The sequence below is a fragment of the Podarcis cretensis genome (assembly GCF_951804945.1).
Source record: "Podarcis cretensis genome assembly, chromosome: 13".
Classification (NCBI taxonomy): Eukaryota; Metazoa; Chordata; class Lepidosauria; order Squamata; family Lacertidae; genus Podarcis; species Podarcis cretensis.
In genome coordinates, this window is record NC_137182.1 from 12,071,252 (window position 1) to 12,089,410 (window position 18,159).

Sequence of the window (18,159 nt, forward strand, 5' to 3'; positions counted from 1 at the left end):
GGCCTACTCAGTAGTGGTGCCTGCCCTATGGAACACCCTCCCATCAGATGTCAAGGAAATAACTGACTTCTAGAAGACATCTGAAGGCAGCCCTGTTTCAGTAAATTTTTAATGACTGATGTTTTACAATTTTTTATATATGGTGTACGCCGCCCAGAGTGGCTGGGGAAACCCAGCCAGATGGGTGAGGTATAAATAATAAAATTATAATTATTTTAACCATAGAACTCTTAAAATCTGATGTTGAAGAAACTCTAGCTCTCTTGAGGCATTTACTACTCTGCGCATAAAAAGGTCCCCTTCTGACTTGAGCAGCAGCACTGTCAGCACATGGGGCATCACTGAGGAGTTGAGTGAGCCCCACCTGTTCCCACAGGCCCCTTTGCAAGTTTGGCAGTGAATGCTTGAGGAGGGTTTCCCTCTCACACACAAGTTATACTGATACAAGTTTGTATAAGAGCTTGAATGAAAACTTTAATGTAGAACACCAGTGTTGGCCTCCTTAGGGTTGGGAGAAACATTTTCCACTCATCAAAAAGAAAGACACTGCAATCTATACTAAAGTCAATAGCTATATTAAATTACCAAACCTGGTTGGATGAGACCTCCGAAATATTCCTTGACTAGAGGATTGCAGATGGCTAGACAAATACAGAATTGGTCTAGGCCTGGCAGCACAAGGGAAATAAGCTGCATCAATCCAATAAGGCTATTTACTCTATAGGAGGTATCTTATTATGGGCAACACTTTAACCTGAATAATGGTGATGGGAGGATATCTGAATATAGCAGATCATGCCAAGTTTCCTTCCTCCTTGTCAAGTGTTGCTGGTGGCCAAAGGTCCAAAAGAGAATTAATATGCCTCAGCCATCCTTTGGCTCCACCTTGCACAGCTCCTCTACTTATTTCTCAGGCCTTAATAGGATTCTAGGCCAGCTTTCTGAAGTTCACATATAAGCTTACCTCTACTGGATATTTAGTTGACCAGCTGTTCACCTGAGTACTCTTCCCTTGGCTTGCCAGACTTGTCCTATTTTACTTCCCTTACCCATCTACACCAGTGTTCCCTTTCATTTTGTTATGGGCTAATCAGCCTACTCAAACCATTGCAATTTTCTTATATTCCCTTGGTCAGCTGCCTCGATGTGGATTGGGTTCCTCCCCTTTAACTGATGTGCCTACCTTTAAGACAATGGCACTCATGATTAGCCACCGACAAGATCTGACTTTAAGGCAGGTCAGGAGCCAGAGAAAGGCAGAGTGGGAAAACCAAAAGGGAAATTTAATTGTGGTGACCAGTTAACTTTTATCTCCCAGTTTCTTGAAGGTTACTGCAAAGCCAAAACCATTTGCTTATAACAAACCTCTGCTTTAGTCTGCAGTGTCCCTTTTTAACAGTTACTCTTTGAAGCTTCCCTGAAACACATTAGCATGGAAAAATATCCCTCACAGCGGTAATTTCAATGACAATTAAAATGCATTATAGCTCCAATACTCCAAAGCAATAAAAACAGCTTTCATTCAGATGCTTTTTAAAAATAAATAGTTATTCTAAAGGGAGTGATTATATACTAGCACTTTTCACAGCCTCGGAGTCCAACTCAAGTGCTGTTTATAATTTTATAGTCTAAGCAAATCAATTTGAAGCCATCTTGCTAAAGCAAAGCGGGTCTGTATTTGGTCAACACCCAGATGGGAGTCCATCTGATAACCCCAAGTACGCTGCACTCAGCCACATGATGGAAAAAAGGAAGGAAAATCCTCTTTGCTACATGAGCAATCAGGCTGGCACAATGAAGAGGACTGGATCAGGTCTGCTGCTATCACATAATGGCAACAGAGCCAGCTCAGGATCCAGCAAATATTGTGCCAGTCCAGGTTTGCCACCAGAATGCCTGTTCTGGGGGTTTCCACTGGCTACTGCCAGTCATAGTTTCCACATACCCACCATTTGGGTGGGCACATCAGGGCATTCCTCACCAGCAGTGCCACGGAGAGGCACCTCTATCTCACCAAACCTTCTCCAACATAGTGGTTCAAGGGGTTGGATAGCTCTTTAAATATCATTAGGATAGCAGGCAAAAGGAGAGAAAACACTGTTACCAAGCTAGCATTTCTCTTTTTCACTTCCTTCACTCTCTTCAGTCTGTCCCTGTAGCCTTTGCAATCAATGACTTGTTTTTCTTTCCATGAAACAGAAGCAGAAGCATCTTCTAAAGCTTTCTTAGGGAAACACAGATCATCTGAAACTGAGAAGATTAAGATAATCAAGAAGCAAACCCTTCAACCTCTTAATAAGAGGTGAGCTTTGCAGCACAAAGCAAGCCAAGCTGCACATAAAACATTATGGTTCAGGAATTCTGCTGCCTTTGGACTTGGATTTGGGGAAGGGGGGCATTTCCACTGGGGGCAAGCAATATGTAACATTTGCAGAATGCAAGCTTCATTTACCATAATTTTATATAGATTTTTAAAAGACTCCTGTTTCTAAAACACTGCAAAACCAAAATGCTTACTCACTCCTAGTTATCATACAGTTGTCCAAATACAAAGGTACTACAGTGGTCAGTGGTACCTCGGGTTACATACGCTTCAGGTTACAGACTCCGCTAACCCAGAAATATTACCTTGGGTTAAGAACTTTGCTTCAGGATGAGAACAGAAATCGTGCTCCGGCGGCGCAGCAGCAGCAGGAGACCCCATTAGCTAAAGTGGTGCTTCAGGTTAAGAACAGTTTCAGGTTAAGAACAGACCTCCAGAACGAATTAAGTTCTTAACCCGAGGTACCACTGTATATCATCTCTGGAAGGCACCCAGGCTCAAACTTTGCTCTACTTCAAGAGGAAGGGCTCCAAGGTTGTAGACTAATGTCTTCTTCTCTCACAACAAGAGGCAACCATTTCACATGGGGGTTCCATTCCCGGCCCCTGTACATGTCAGCGGAGAGCATATAAGTACACCCTGCCCCCGTTCTGCCTTCTTCCAGGTCCACAAGGACTCATGTGTCAGCAATTATGTGTCAATTGGACACACCTAAAATGGTCGCGTCCTGTATTCAATCTGGTTCTATGAAGAAATATGCATTTCAAAGGGTACTGTTTGAGACCTTAGAGCAGGGAGTGGCCCTCTAAATGTTGTTGGGACTACAACTCCCATCATCCCTGACCATTTGCCTTGCTGGCAGGGCTGATGGGAATTCAAGTTGAGACAGTTTCCCCACCTGTCTTAGAGGTTGAGATAGGATGCCAGAAGATGAATTAGTATAGACCAAATCATCTAGAACTTTATAAGGCAAAACTATCACCTTGGGATTTATTTAAGGATGCAGAAAATCAGTTGCGCAGTTCTGCACCACAAGAAGACGGGGGGGGGGGCGCGGAATTCTAACTGACCCAGCTTGCCCTCCCCCAGCCTAGCAAGTCTCAGAAGTTCATGGAGATACATAATACCTACACTTGAGCCCTGTATCATGTTCAAAAGCACGGATGGCTTCCAGCACCACTTTGATTACTTGCTTAAATCGGACATCTTCCCATAGACTTCTGAAAAAAATAAAGACAACAAAGATATGTAGTCAAGAAGATGAAATAGACGTTTTTATCTACAGTCACCTGAGACAGCGCTCAGGGGACTGGATTGGGGAAGTGGAATAAGTAATACGAAAGGTTTCCAAGCAGTAGATGCTTGAATTTCTAAGATGCTGCAGGCTTTTGTCTAATTAAAGAATTACTCACTTTATAATAACCCAAGAGACAGTAGGTATTGCACTTGCTGTTTCATACCCATTTACTCCAAGAGTCCTTTGGTGTGAAAACAGCAAGCCATAATAAAAACAACAGGGCTCTGATCAAAATTTAGGTAGAGATGCAGAACTGTTTTCAGCCCAAGAGACACATGTAGCTGGTGGGTGGAGCCAATGCAAAAATGGGGAGGGCCACCCTGTTTATCCAAACTCCCCCCCCCCACACACATTAACAAAACTCATTTGCCAAGGCATTTATACACTCACAACGGCAGTAATTAGATTTGAAAAATGTACAGGAGCAGTTTTTGAGCTTAATTGCCATGGGTTGGGGAGATAACCATAGCTGTGCCTCTCTTCAGGCATTAAAAGTTCTTCCACAGGTGTGTTCTCATTGCAGAAGGCTCTAGTTATCTGCCTATTGTTGAAACTGTTATCCTGGGTCTGCACCGCAGTGTGCTTAGTTGCATAGTTGTTTCATCCTGTTCTAATTAAATTTTGTCATGAGGAACTTACCTTTTGGTGACTTTGGCATTGCAAAGTGGACACCGTACCGCACCCTTCTTCTGTTTAAGGAGCTTAAACATGCAGAAACTAGAAAAGAAAAAGGAAGTCTAGGTGTGAATACTGGTCTTTATCTGAAGTGTGGGGCACCCTACTAAGCTCTTGTTGGCTTGACCACCATGTACACACACCTCTGTCAAGCTCAGTTACCACCACTGCTTTCTTTTGCCAGTTTGAGCCAAAACAAACTGCTTACTCACCACAGTTTCAGAGGCATGTGATCCTCCATACTCTGCCTCAACTGGACCCCAAGGAAGGAAAAGAATCAATATACCAGCTCGCCATGCCAGTGTAGTAAAATGTTGCCTCCTTTACATAATTTCTTAGCTTTTGTTTATCTCAAGTCCTTCCATCAGGAAGTACTGTAGAAATGATTCTATGACTTTTAAAAAAATTATTACTATTCAAAGTTTGTGCAGTAATTCACAGGCACAACATAAACATAACAAGGACTCACAGTGAATTATAGGTAGTATGAATCAGAAATAACAACAAGAATTTTTCCAGTATGGTAGCTGAGATTAAGATATAACAAGCTTACAAATCAATAAGATTGTTCCAAAATGATTTTTGGAGAGGAAGTGGTTTGTGTAAGTTAGGGAGAGGAGGAATGATTATTATATTATTGGAAGAGATCAAAGTACCACACGGAGTGAAAGGAATCTGGCTTGACTCAACTTTTAGATAAGCATGTTTAATGACTTAACCTTTCTAGGAGGAAAGTATGTTGCCAAATACATTTGTACCATGTAAGCAACATGGTTCTAGTAATTTCCATACAACTATTTCTTGAAACTTCTACATACAAAATCTGAAAAAAGGGCTTACCTGCAGAAGATGTGGGCACAGTTTGTTGAGACTGGCTCCTTCATTACCTCCAGGCTAGTAAAAAATATATATAAAGAATCAAACAAATGCAATTCTCTTTATGTCCTCAAATAATAAAAGGGCCAATGGGCAAATTTTATAGAATAAGAACAGGTTTCAAAGATAAATCTGGCACATTTATAAGGAAATGAGGGAGAGATATAGGCCAGGAACCAGAAAGAGATTAATAGAGATGGCTATGAACTAAAATGCCACCTAAACTAGTATCAGTGGATTCTAAAGAAATTGCTTTTAATATCCAATATCAATGTTACCCAGCACTACATAAATACATATATGTACACACAATTCAAAATGTAAGTAACAACTCACAATAATTGCTGGAGATGCAAAGGCTCAAAATCAGATTTTATGTAGATGTTTTGGGAATGACCAAAAATAGTCATTTTGGAATATAATTCACATTGCAACCAATAAAATTACAGGATACTCATTATTATATGTCCCTAAATCTCTGATTTCAACATATCTATAGGGCCAAGAAACAGGGCTGAATTTGTTGACAGCCATTTTGTTGCAAAAAATGGAATAAAAGCAACTCTTCATCAATAGCAGACTGATTTAACATAATCCAGTCAAGTATAACTATGATTAAAATGAAGTGCTTTAGATGAGTTTATAATGAACAACCAAACAAGGTTTTAGAACAATGGTCATTTCTATTTTTTTAGAATGATAGGCATCAAAATAATATACAAACCACAAAACACTTTTTCTTTATTGTAATTGTATACTTCTACACAAGCCAAACATGTAAAATTACTGTATTAATATTTTGTTTAAAAAAATAAAACGTAAAGCATTTGATTAAGCAGAGTAAAAAAATAAAGCACCCAAACTACCCATTTCAAATATGGCATCCTCAATGCAATGTCTGTATAGAAACAGACTGCTCTATCATATTAACATGGAATCGGTTCTCTGCAAACACAAAAGAAGAATCTTGCAGCACCTTAAAACATAACAGATGCATGAATTGTACCCTCAGTTGACAGAGCTGTCCTTGCATAGAGATAGCCACCTAACCTCATAACTCACCTAACCTAAACTCATTAACAGAGACATAAACCATGGGATTGTATCCAACTAAGACCAACTAACTTCAACGGCTGTACTCAGAGTAGAACTATCATGTGATACAACCCTGGGATTAGGCCCTGCAACAAATCTAGATGCCAATTCTGTCCCCATATTTACTCAGGCAACAGTCTACTGGCAGAAGCTCATAAATTCAAAAACTAAACAACACAAAACGATCATGAAACATGCCATCACCTGCCAACAATACTGTACATTCCTGGATGCCATGTTGGTGACTGGAGAAAGCAAAATGTCACTTAGAGAAGCATCTGGTATATTTTCCTTGAAGCTTGAATTTGCTTTAGTCTAGATTGTTTTATTTGATGTTTTAATGTGTTGTAAATCACTCTGAGATTTGTTCTTTAAGTTTCTAGCACTACCTATGTGGGTTATGTGGACCCCTTAAGGTCTGCAGACCACCAATTAGGAACCCCTCTCCTAGGCCACTCTGATACTGTCTTGAAAGTTAGTTCTTTAACAAACAAACAAAAAAAAGCCAGCATGAAACTTCTGAACGTCTGTCAGCAAGTTTGATTCTATCCATTTAGAACACAACTGAAGTTAAGGTTCTCTCTCCCGCTACATGAGGAAATCAGTATAGCAAATTTAGACTGAGTTTTATGCCACATATTGCTATTGAAGTCACTCTGTTTATCTTGTATATACGGTATGTTTGAGCTTTGAATAGATGTCAAAGAGATAAACAACTACCTGACATTTAGAAGACATCTGAAGGCAGCCCTATTCAGGGAAGTTTTTAATGTGTGACATTTTAATGTATTTTAAATCTTTGTTGGAAGCCGCCCAGAGTGGCTGGGGAAACCCGGCCAGATGGGTGGGGTACAAATAATACATTATTAATTAATTATTATTATTATTATTATTATTATTATTATTTCACAGGCTGTATTTTTTTTGCATTTCATGACCTTTTGGGCCCACTGTTTGCCTGCCCCCACCTCCTATAACCATTTATGTACACTGGTACCTTGGGTTAAGAACTTAATTCATGCTCGAGGTCCGTTCTGAACCTGAAACTGTTCTTAACCTGGGACACCACTTTGGCTAATGGGGCCTCCCACTGCCGCCGCATGATTTCTATTCTCATCCTGAAGCAAAGTTCTTAACCCGAGGTACTATTTCTGGGTTAGCGGAGACTGTAACCTGAAGCGTCTGTAATACAAGGTACCACTGTATATATTTCTGCTTAACTAAACACCTGATGAAGTGGGCTGAAGTCCACAAAAGTTCATATCTGTTAATATTTAAAGTGCCATAAGGTTATTCCTTTAAGGAGCTTGTAAGTGTAATACATCTGTGGACAACCCCCACCACCCCATCACAGTTGATTCGGAATTAACTATTACTTCAGGCTCTTAAGAAAGATATTGGAAACACTGCCCATGATGATTTTTCGCTCTTTTGAAACAACCCAGCTTTAATAATAAATATCCATTTCAGGAACCATCTGCTCTTTTAGCAAAATGCTTAACACAGACATCCCACACACTTCCAGGTCATACTTACAAATTCCCAATTTGGTACTACTGCTGTATTTTTGGTACTGTATTGAATTATATCTTTTTGCAGTTGTCTGATAAAGGATAACAGAATGTCTTCTTGCTTTGATATAAAAATCAAGGGTATGGCTCAATTGTGACATAACATAATTTGGCCATCAGGAATGTGCTATAAAGTCATGTGCCCATCCTCTCCTTGCATACACCAATTCCCTCTTCCATTTCATGTTTTGTGTTATCTAGCATTTACTGTGATGTAACTGCAATAACCAGAATTTGACACATTCACTTCAAACCAGTTTTTGAATTCTGACTTGGAGATAACTCTGGTTATCAGTGACCACAGTCTGCTTGATTTGAAGATCATGGAAAACTGGTTGTTGCAAATCAGGAAGTGACCAGGTTTACCACACCTCAGTCTGATGCTCAGTCTTTGGTTTGTCCACAACATCTGAACTGAGCTTAATTGAACATCTTTGACAAGCTGCGGTGATTCTCAAAATCATAATAATATAATAACAATAATTTATTATTTATACCCCGCCCATCTGGCTGGGTTTCCCCAGCCACTCTGGGCAGCTCCCGACAGAACTAAAAGCACAATAAACCATCAAACATTAAAAACTTCCCTAAACAGGGCTGCCTTCAGATGTCTTCTAAAAGTCAGGTAGTTGTTTATTTCCTTGACATCTGATGGGAGCGCGTTCCACAGGGTGGGCGCCACAACCAAGAAGGCCCTCTGACTGGTTCCCTCTAACCTCACTTCTCTCAGGGAGGGAACTGCCAGAAGGCCCTCAGAGCTGGACCTCAGTGTCCAGGCTGAATGATGGGGGTGGAGATGCTCCTTCAGGTACACTGGGCCGAGGCCATTTAGGGTTTTAAAGGTCAACACCAACACTTTGAATTGTGCTCGGAAACATACTGAGAGCCAATGTAGGTCTTTCAGGACCGGTGTTATATGGTCTCGGCAGCCACTCCTAGTCACCAGTCTAGCTGCCGCATTCTGGATTAGCTGCAGTTTCCGGCTCACCTTCAAAGGTAGCCCCACGTAGAGTGCATTGCAGTAGTCCAAGTGGGAGATAACTAGAGCATGCACCACTCTGGCAAGACAGTCCACGGCAGGTAGGGTCTCAGCTGCATACCAGATGGAGCTGGTAGACAACTGCCCTGGACACAGAATTGACCTGCACCTCCATGGACAGCTGTGAGTCCAAAATGACTCCCAGGTTGCACCCCTAGTCCTTCAGGGGCACAGTTACCCCATTCAGGACCACGGAGTCCTCCACACCCGCTCTCCCCCGTGCCCGCATGACGGTACTTCTGTCTTGTCAGGATGACAAGTATCTGCTTGGTTTTATAAAACATTCTGGACCAAAACGATCTTCATTCAAAGATCCCATGAGAATACAATACACATAATAAAACAAGCATGAAGCATATTAGAGTGGTCTGATGCTAGGACTGCATTTTCTAGTGTAACACTTATGTCCTTGATTTTGGTGCCCCCAAGTGTTTGCTGCCATGACAACAAGTATTTAGCACCAGCATAGTGTTGCATTGTCACCCCAATCTCCCAGCAGTGTGAGATGCCAGGGTTTCCAGGTGCACACCCAGGATTTAGTTTCCTTGGAATGAGGGATGGTGGAGACTGTAGTGTCTTTGTGACATATGGATTATTTACACACACATGCAACCTGAGCCCAAGATTGAGGGGCTCACAGCATTAACACTCCAAGAGCTATTGCTTCTCCCAGTCTAACCCAGTTCTCTCATATACCACTCTGGCAATTGTCCCTCTCATCACCAGCCAGGTAAAGGAGAGGGCTCACTCATTTGTCCTCCGGTACAAAGCCACTTCCTTTGTTACACTAACAACCATGCTTAGGCCCATTCACTCACCAAGAAGCTGGTCTGGCTACTTAACAATCAAATCCCCCATTAGATTTTAAGCCTTGCTGGGTCCAGGCCCCTAGCAATTGCAAGGGACTCAAGCATCATGCAAGCTGACCCACTCAAACTCAAAGCAGGGGGGGGGGGGCGGGGAGAGGAAATCCCCAGACCCAGACACCATTCTACAATGCAAAAATAGCAAACCCAACTCTTAGCTATGCACATCACTATGAATGCATATAGTATTTAACCATAGCTTTATATTCTACCTGACCAAAGCCTGCTATGACACATCTATACTAGAATTCTAAATGATTTTCAAGCTTATTTAACTGCTGCAAATTCCCATGCAATGAATCCTAGTAATTCTTTAAAGCAATTAGAGATCTCCAATAAAAAAATTCCTAGCATCTTCAGTGTTATTTACAGCAATCCTCAGAGGACTCCTACGACAATTCAGCTGGTTCAAACCAATACTACAAATGTGCCATAAGGAGATACAGGAGGTCAGAGACTGAAATAAGCCAAAGGAGGAACACATTCATATAAGGTCAATTTTGAGCAATGTGGCACAAATACAGCAAGCTGGCAGGAGCATTCTATGAAAAAGCACTTCACACATACTATAAACTTTCAGATAAAAAGCTTGATTGGGCAATGGAGATGTTCCTTCCCTGCTTCTTACTCATTTGCAACTGACAGAAGGCTTACTGTGTTTTTTGTCATGTTTGGATGTCATATATAAAACTAATAAAGAGTAATTGAGAAAAAAGAATCTGAAAGATACAGGCTCAGTTGAAACCTAACAGGAAATCATGAAGTTCACATTCTCTCATTTTCCCAGTCCTCTTTCACAAGATTGAAAGCTTCTGCTTTAGATGTTAAACTAACCATAGTTCCCTATGACACCCACGTTTCAAAGAACAGTAGCTCTAATGATAGTCTTTAGATATTGTATTTTGAATCAGAAACCAAGGGGACACTAATTTTTTTTCCATACCATATTGGGCATTCCAAGTTCTTCTGCATAGCCAGCAATATGCCACGAACCTCCGCAATGCTTGGAATGGAGGAATCCATAATGTCTTCTACACCTTCAAAAATTAAAAGGCTTCATGTTAAAATAGGCTAGCATTCTAGGCCTAAACTACAGTTTCAGACCTAAGGTTCTATTAAATGGGTAGCCCAGACTGACTTGGAAATAAGGCCTATTGAGTTCAGAGGACTTTTACACCCACAGTAAGTGTGCAGATGAACCAGTAAGATTGACTTTTATTCTGCAAATCCAGTAACATTTCAGTTCAACCCAGTGACTACTTTTTTTAAAAGATACTCTCTGCTAAGTAGACAGACAACTGCAACCTTACAACCTGATCATATGCATGTTTCACTCACCGCATAATTATTTGCTATGTAGATATATGGTGAACAAACGAGGATCAGCAGGATCACTGGACACTTTTTCTCACAGGATTATTGTTGCTATCAACAAACCCTGAATGTTACTAATAACTTTTAATATCATGATTAAATGAATGATAATACAGTGGTGCCCCGCAAGACGAACGCCTCGCAAGACGGAAAACCCGCTAGACGAAAGGGTTTTCCGTTTTGGAGGCGCTTCGCAAAACGTATTTCCCTATTGGCTTGCTTCGCAAGACGAAAATGTCTTGCGAGTTCCTGCGGGGTTTTTTCCCTTCCCCCCCCCTTTCCTAAGCCCTAAGCCGCTTATCAGCTGATCCGCTAAAAGTCGCTAAACCGCTAATAGCGCTAATCCGCTAAGCTGTCAATGGGCTTGCTTCGCAAGACGAAAAAACCGCTATACGAAGAGCCTCACGGAACAGATTAATTTTGTCTTGCGAGGCACCACTGTAAACATATACATTTGTTCCTATATAGTAGAAACCGTGTAGCACTGAAATGTTCATCTTCAATAGAAGTGTGTTGCACTACAGGCTACTCTTCTTTTTCCTTGTAACTCCCACCCCTTTCTCTTATAAATGGATGAAGGGGTGGGGCAATGGCATCATTTTAAGCAGGGGTCAGCAAACTTTTTCAGCAGGGGGCCGGTCCACCGTCCCTCAGACCTTGTGGGGGGCCAGACTATATTTTGAAGGGGAAAAATGAACGAATTCCTGTGCCCCACAAATAACCCAGAGATGCATTTTAAATAAAAGGACACATTCTACTCATCTAAAAACATGCTGATTCCTGGATTGTCCGCGGGCTAGATTTAGAAGGCGATTGGGCCGGATCCGGCCCCCAGGTCTTAGTTTGCCTACCCATGATGGTCAGGGGTCCCTTTACCTTTAAAGGAAAGCCTGAGAAAGGCCACAAATACACCTAACCAGTTGCAGGGTGGTGGCAAAGGCATGAATGCTGGCCGGAATAAACTCTGCGCCCCAGACCCCACCCTGTCTCACCTATTGGAGAAAACTGAAGCAAGAAAAACTTGGCTACCCACCATAAACAGAAGAGAAGTGAACACCCACTGATTCAGAAATCTATTGCTTGCCTGTCGCCTTCATTTAGCTTTAGGCACCAGGCAAAGACTTTCCTGTATAACCTTTAACTCTCCGTGGCCTTTTAGGAGTGGGTAGGATGTTTTTAATACACTGCAAGGGGCTGCACTAGATGACCCTCGAGGGTCCCTTCCCAAACTTTACAATTCTATGGTTAATGCACCTCTTCCCCCCCCCTCCAAGCCCTGGGTTTTATGTTGGTTTGTTTTGTTACCCCGGGAGAGATAAAGCGGCTAACAAAAGTTATAAATATAAATCTATTATTTATTTATTCAGTTTATATACCACCCTATACCCGAAGGTCTCAGGGCTATTCACAGAACAAAATCAGAATGTCCAAACACAAAATAATCAAAATAAAAAAACAGCAACCCAATAACAACCCACCCAAAAAAGAAACACGTCTTAAAATAAAATAGCCGCCATTTGACCAAATTCAAATATCTTTAACACGGTCAATGACCAGAAAACAGTTTATAAAATATGACATTATAAGTAGTATTGAGCTACAAATACCAGTAGAAATATAGCCAATTCACAGAATTGGTGCTTATATTTATGACCAAGTTTCGGCTTTTAAGATTTTAAAAATTCAATTCAAATGTCACTACTGTTTATTATCATTCCTTCGATGTTTACAATTTAAACTCCATTGCTGACATCATTGCTCGTCTTACTCTTGTTGCAATATAACAGTACTTTGCCACAGGCCTGTTGATTTCGGTCTCTTTGTCAGCTAAGAGGTGTCTGATATAGGTACTACGAGGTAGCCGCCATTTGACCAACCTTGCTTCATGAAGCGAGTCCTTGCTTTTAATTTAGGAAAACACCGCTGGGCCCCCGACCTTCTTTTAAAAACTGGGCGAAATTCCGAGTCTTCAAGACACACAAGACCCGCAACTCGCCCTTCCCATTTCACAAGCTTTCCCCGTCCGGTCAAATAACTTTCTTTTTCAAGCCATGTTGACTAACTGCGCCCCGAAAGGAATTTCCCCCGCCGGCTCCCCGGACGCTGTTAGCCTTCTCTCGCCGCCGCCCCCCCCCCCAAAAAAAATAACCCCCCATTTAAAGTTACCTCAAGAGAAACGCCAAACCCCGTTTCGCTCTCTTCCCTCACGCTTAATGTCCCCTCAGTCAGTCGTCGCGCGCGCGCGCTCGCTCTCTCTCTCTCTCTCCTTCCTCTAACCGTCTCTCTGGCCCTTTTTCGCGCCTTCTTTCAGAACCGTCCCCTAGGCAACCTGTTCGCCAACCAATCACCTCCTCGCTTCCGCATCCGTCGCGATCACGTGAACCAGAATGCCACTCTTCCCCCACCCCCACCCACCCACTCTCTCTCTCTCTCTCTCTCTCCCCTCAATTGGCCGCGCGGGGAATGACAGCGGAGGGAATCGCGCTGTGTTTAACCTCAATTTCTGAGCAACGATTAAGGGAGGCTAAGCTACTTTATCGACGGCTCAGTACTGTCTACACCAGGGGTCAGCAAACTTTTTTCAGCAGGGGGCTGGTCCACTGTCCCTCAGACCTTGTGGGGGGCGGACTATATTTTTTTGCATAGCAGACACACATAACATGATTTGCAATATATTGCCAGGTCAAAAATATGAACCCAATATAATGATATGGATTTCAAACCGGTTTTGGATGCTACATCGATATAATCATCCAGCCCTAATCATGGCAAGCAAAAATGTGGAAGTCTGATAACCAGAGTTAACTTTCATTCTATATATAAATTTTGAAAATTCATCTACTTTGTTCCCTGCGTTGTTCAGTGTGTTTCAACCATCAAAGATCCAACTCACCATGGCTTCCACATCAGCCCATGTGGTATAAGATGAATCTGACACAAGGAAGCTCTGTGTGTCACCTTGGAAGGTCACACTGAGGTTTACCTGTGGATCCATGCCGCAGGACTACGGAAAGAAAATGAAAGCAATTAAAATCTAAACTGCTTGGATGCTTTGAAGTGAATGCAACCACCCCCAGAAAAAGGGGTGCTGGGGCTCTGGTTTACTTGAATGTTTTTCTTACTGCTCCTGAAGCCCTCCCAGTTCCACCCTGTCCCCCCTGCCAGCCAGCCAAGCACCATGATTCCCCAGTGCTTAGGCAATAACACTTGTGTATCTGCTCATAGGTAAAGGTAAAGGTACCCCTGCCCGTACGGGCCAGTCTTGACAGACTCTGGGGTTGTGCGCCCATCTCACTTAAGAGGCCAGGGGCCAGCGCTGTCCGGAGACACTTCCGGGTCACGTGGCCAGCGTGACATCGCTGCTCTGGCGAGCCAGAGCCGCACACGGAAACGCCGTTTACCTTCCCGCTGGTAAGCGGTCCCTATTTATCTACTTGCACCCGGAGGTGCTTTCGAACTGCTAGGTTGGCAGGCGCTGGGACCGAGCAGCGGGAGCGCACCCCGCCGCAGGGATTCGAACCGCCGACCTTTCGATCGGCAAGCCCTAGGCGCTGAGGCTTTAACCCACAGCGCCACCTGCATCCCGCGTATCTGCTCATAGCTTCTCTTTTAATATTTTAACAAATTCCTATGCCCCACAAATAACCCAGAGATGCCTTTTAAATAAAAGCACACATTCTACTCATGTAAAAACACACTGATTCCAGGACCGTCCGTGGGCCAGATTTAGAAGGCGATTGGGCTGGATCCGGCCCCCCAGACCTTGGTTTGCCTACCCATGGGCTACACTGACTGGCAGCCGCTCTCTCAGCCGTATCCTTGCCAAGAAAACTCCATGGACAAAGACAACAGGCATATTTATTTTTACTTATTATTATTAATGTTTACGATTTGAATGGAGGCCGAGAGGGAGCACTGGTATAAGCTTTCCTCCCCCCCCCCCAAAAAAGCGGGAAACTTATTTCTGGTTCACCCCTATTAATTCTTCGTCCACTTTCGGGATGTTAAGTTTTAAGAGGATGAGAGGAACAAGCTGTCACTTCCGGCTCTTTGGGCGAGACTACAACTCCCCGCGGCGGGGTGAGCTCCCGTCGTTCGGTCCCAGCTCCTGCCCACCTAGCAGTTCGAAAGCACTCTTAAGTGCAAGTAGATAAATAGGTACCGCTTTATAGCGGGAAGGTAAACGGCGTTTCCATGTGCTGCGCTGGTGCTGGCTCACCAGTGCAGATTCGTCACGCTGGCCACGTGACCCGGAAGTGTCTTTGGACAGCGCCGGCTCACGGCCTCTAGAGCGAGATGAGCATGCAACCCTAGAGTCGGACACGACTGGCCCGTACGGGCAGGGGTACCTTTACCTTTACCTTACAACTCCCATGATGCCTATCCCTCATTGTTGGGACGGGAAATAGACGCCTCCCTTACAGAAGCGTCGCATTGGAAGGGATCCTGTGGGTCATCTAGTCTAGTACAACCCGCTGTAATGCAGGAATATAACCCACTTGTTGGTATTGTCTGCCCGTTGTTTATTGTTTCTGTCTGTGTAGCCTGTGTAGTTGTGTAGTTGAACTACGAAAAGGAAAGGAAACTCCAGTGAAAACACTGTGGAAGTGGTGTGGGAAGTCAGTTTCTTTCTGAAGGTGCGTCTCCACCCCCATTGTTCAGCCCGGACACTGAGGTCCAGCTCCGAGGGCCTTCTGGCGGTTCCCTCATTGCAAGAAGTGAGGTTGCAGGGAGCCAGACAGAGGGCCTTCTAGGTGGTGGCCCCTGCCCTTTGGAACGGCCTCCCATCAGATGTCAAGGAAATAAACAATACCTGACATTTAGAAGACATCTCAAGGCAGCCCTGTTTAGGGAAGCTTTTAATGTTTAATAGGTTATTGTATGGGCGGGGTATAAATAATAAATTATTATTATTATTGTTATTATTATTATTAAATTATTAATAACAACAATAATAAATATGATATTGTTATATTATAATAATTAATACAAATAATAATTAAATAATTAATAATATTTATTGTTGTTGTTATTGCTATTAGCCCCGCCTTCTTCCCCTAAGGGCTCCAGGCCGCTTTTACGTCACCCCCCCCCCGGAAACGCGCTTGAAGGCGCGCGGGCGAGGCGGGGGGGTGGGGAAGAAAAATGGCATCTTCCCTCGCCAACCCGGAAATGCCTTCTCGGGGCGATCGAATGCGTCACGCCCCCTTCTGCCGCCGCCGCTGTTGTGGTTCCCAGACCCCGCCTACCCGGGCCGCCCAATGGAATGAAGAGAGCGTCGTGAGCGGCGCTCGTCGGCGTCCAATCACCTCCCGGCAGCCGCTGTTGCGAGGGCCTCAGCCTCGGGTGGAGCCGCCATGTTTTTTCCCCACGTCAGAGCGCGGGGCGGGCGCGAGGAGGTGCGGAGAGAAGGGGCCGCCGGAGCGAGACAGCTGCGGGCGGGCGGGCGCAGCTCCCAGGGGACCCGGCGGCGCGACGGTAAGGGCCGCTCTGTCGTGAGGCGGAGGCGGCGCGACTCGAAGGAGGCAGGCTCGCTTCTTTGGGCTGGGGACTGCGGAGGGGAGAGCAGTCTATACTTCCCCCCCCCTTTCTGTAAACAACAACAACCACACTATTGTCTTTGTGGTTATTATGGGGTTAGTTTCTCTCTCGTGCCCTGTGGCGAGTAAAAAAGATTGTCTCTCTGAGGCGACGGTGGGGTGGGGGGAGCCCAAGTTGCTTCCCTGCCTTCATTTCTGCACCTTTTAAATATGTTGTTGGGGGGGGGGTTACTTTGTGTTTTTATTTTGTGTTTCGGTATCGTGTTTTTATTCTGTGAATAAAAAGGGCAGTATACGAATTTAGATATTATTATTATTATTAATAAATTTTCACAGCTGGGTGAGTATTCTAGCATCGCCTCTCCTGCTGCCTGCCAACCTATTTCAAATGCAGCCCAGAAACACCATGGAAGCCCAAAGGGATGTTTAGTGGTGGTAGGCTATATAGATATAGATATATATGTGTGTGTGTAATGTATGTGTGTGTGTGTGTATATATATATATATAAATATAAATGAATATATATATATATATATATATATATATTCATATATATATGAATATACAGGGGGTTGGACTCGATGGCCCTTGTGGTCTCTTCCAACTATGATTCTATATGTGTGTGTGTGTGTGTGTGTGTGTGTATAGACACACACACACACACACACACACACACCCAAAAAATATATCTCCTATTTCCTAATACGTGGCTAATGGTGCTTGATCCCAATGCCCCCAAGCACTGCTTGCCTCAGTTATGGTCTTGGAGTTTTCTCCCATCAGGCAAGTGTAGTGTGTGGCAGTTACGGCCTTTAAACTCAGGGTTGTTGGTGTTGTTTTCGCTTCAGGGCAATCTCTCGCCAACACAGGCAACTAGGTCAGTTGGGTAGCCGAGTTTCCGGTATGCACTCTGTAAGAATGCAATTTCCTGTGCCCAGGGATTTACTCCCAAGATGGTTCCCCCTCGGGAATCTTTGTAGTGTTCCAGTTAAAACATTATCTCTACCTGCATTGTTGTATCTGTATTTCAGCTATTGCAGGACTTCTCCCCACCCCTTTTATCTTAGCTGTGTCATTTGTTTAACAGGTTGGGCTTCAGTCTGTGGGTCATATAACCTGTAATTGGGTTCTGTATGAACTAAGTAGTACAGTCTGTGCTCAACAGGATTGAGGGAAGGGCAAAGGAGAGATCAATACCATTACGTCAACAGAGGTAGATGTACATAAACCCCAATGAAATTTGGTGTTAGAAAGTGTTTAAATAGTGGGTTGATGGCTGGAGTAAAAGGCATTTCTGATCTTGGAAACAGTTGGCATAACACATTAGTATTTTACAAAATGTTCATTATTTGCATTAGCAAGACACGGCTCTTGTTGTTGAAATCCCTGTTTTTCAGTTGTAATTTGAATTTCTTAAAAGTGTAGTTGGATTTGTTTATTTTTAAATAAGATGAGGTACTGGGTGGACATGATTACAGGAGTAAGAAATGTTAGTGGGTGGT

The 18,159-nt window shown here is 43.4% G+C and overlaps 2 protein-coding genes across 2 annotated transcripts in view; one reads left to right on the top strand and one right to left on the bottom strand.

Annotated features, from left to right (window-relative positions):
• The window catches only part of BRCA1 (BRCA1 DNA repair associated), a 50,279-nt gene extending 36,874 nt beyond the window's left edge, over positions 1-13,405 (bottom strand). The window contains exons 1-6 of the mRNA XM_079949248.1: positions 13,283-13,405; positions 10,686-10,779; positions 5,136-5,189; positions 4,260-4,337; positions 3,455-3,543; positions 2,105-2,250 (exon numbers count right to left, since the gene is read on the bottom strand). Of these exons, the coding sequence (XP_079805374.1) occupies positions 2,105-2,250; positions 3,455-3,543; positions 4,260-4,337; positions 5,136-5,189; positions 10,686-10,765 (447 nt within the window). The 5' untranslated portion in view covers positions 10,766-10,779; positions 13,283-13,405. The remainder of the gene's footprint in view (positions 1-2,104; positions 2,251-3,454; positions 3,544-4,259; positions 4,338-5,135; positions 5,190-10,685; positions 10,780-13,282) is intronic.
• A 3,047-nt stretch (positions 13,406-16,452) lies between these two features.
• Positions 16,453-18,159, top strand: part of NBR1 (NBR1 autophagy cargo receptor) — a 29,017-nt gene continuing 27,310 nt past the window's right edge. Inside the window, exon 1 of the mRNA XM_079949409.1 lies at positions 16,453-16,594. The gene's annotated coding sequence lies outside the window, so the exon portion shown is untranslated. The remainder of the gene's footprint in view (positions 16,595-18,159) is intronic.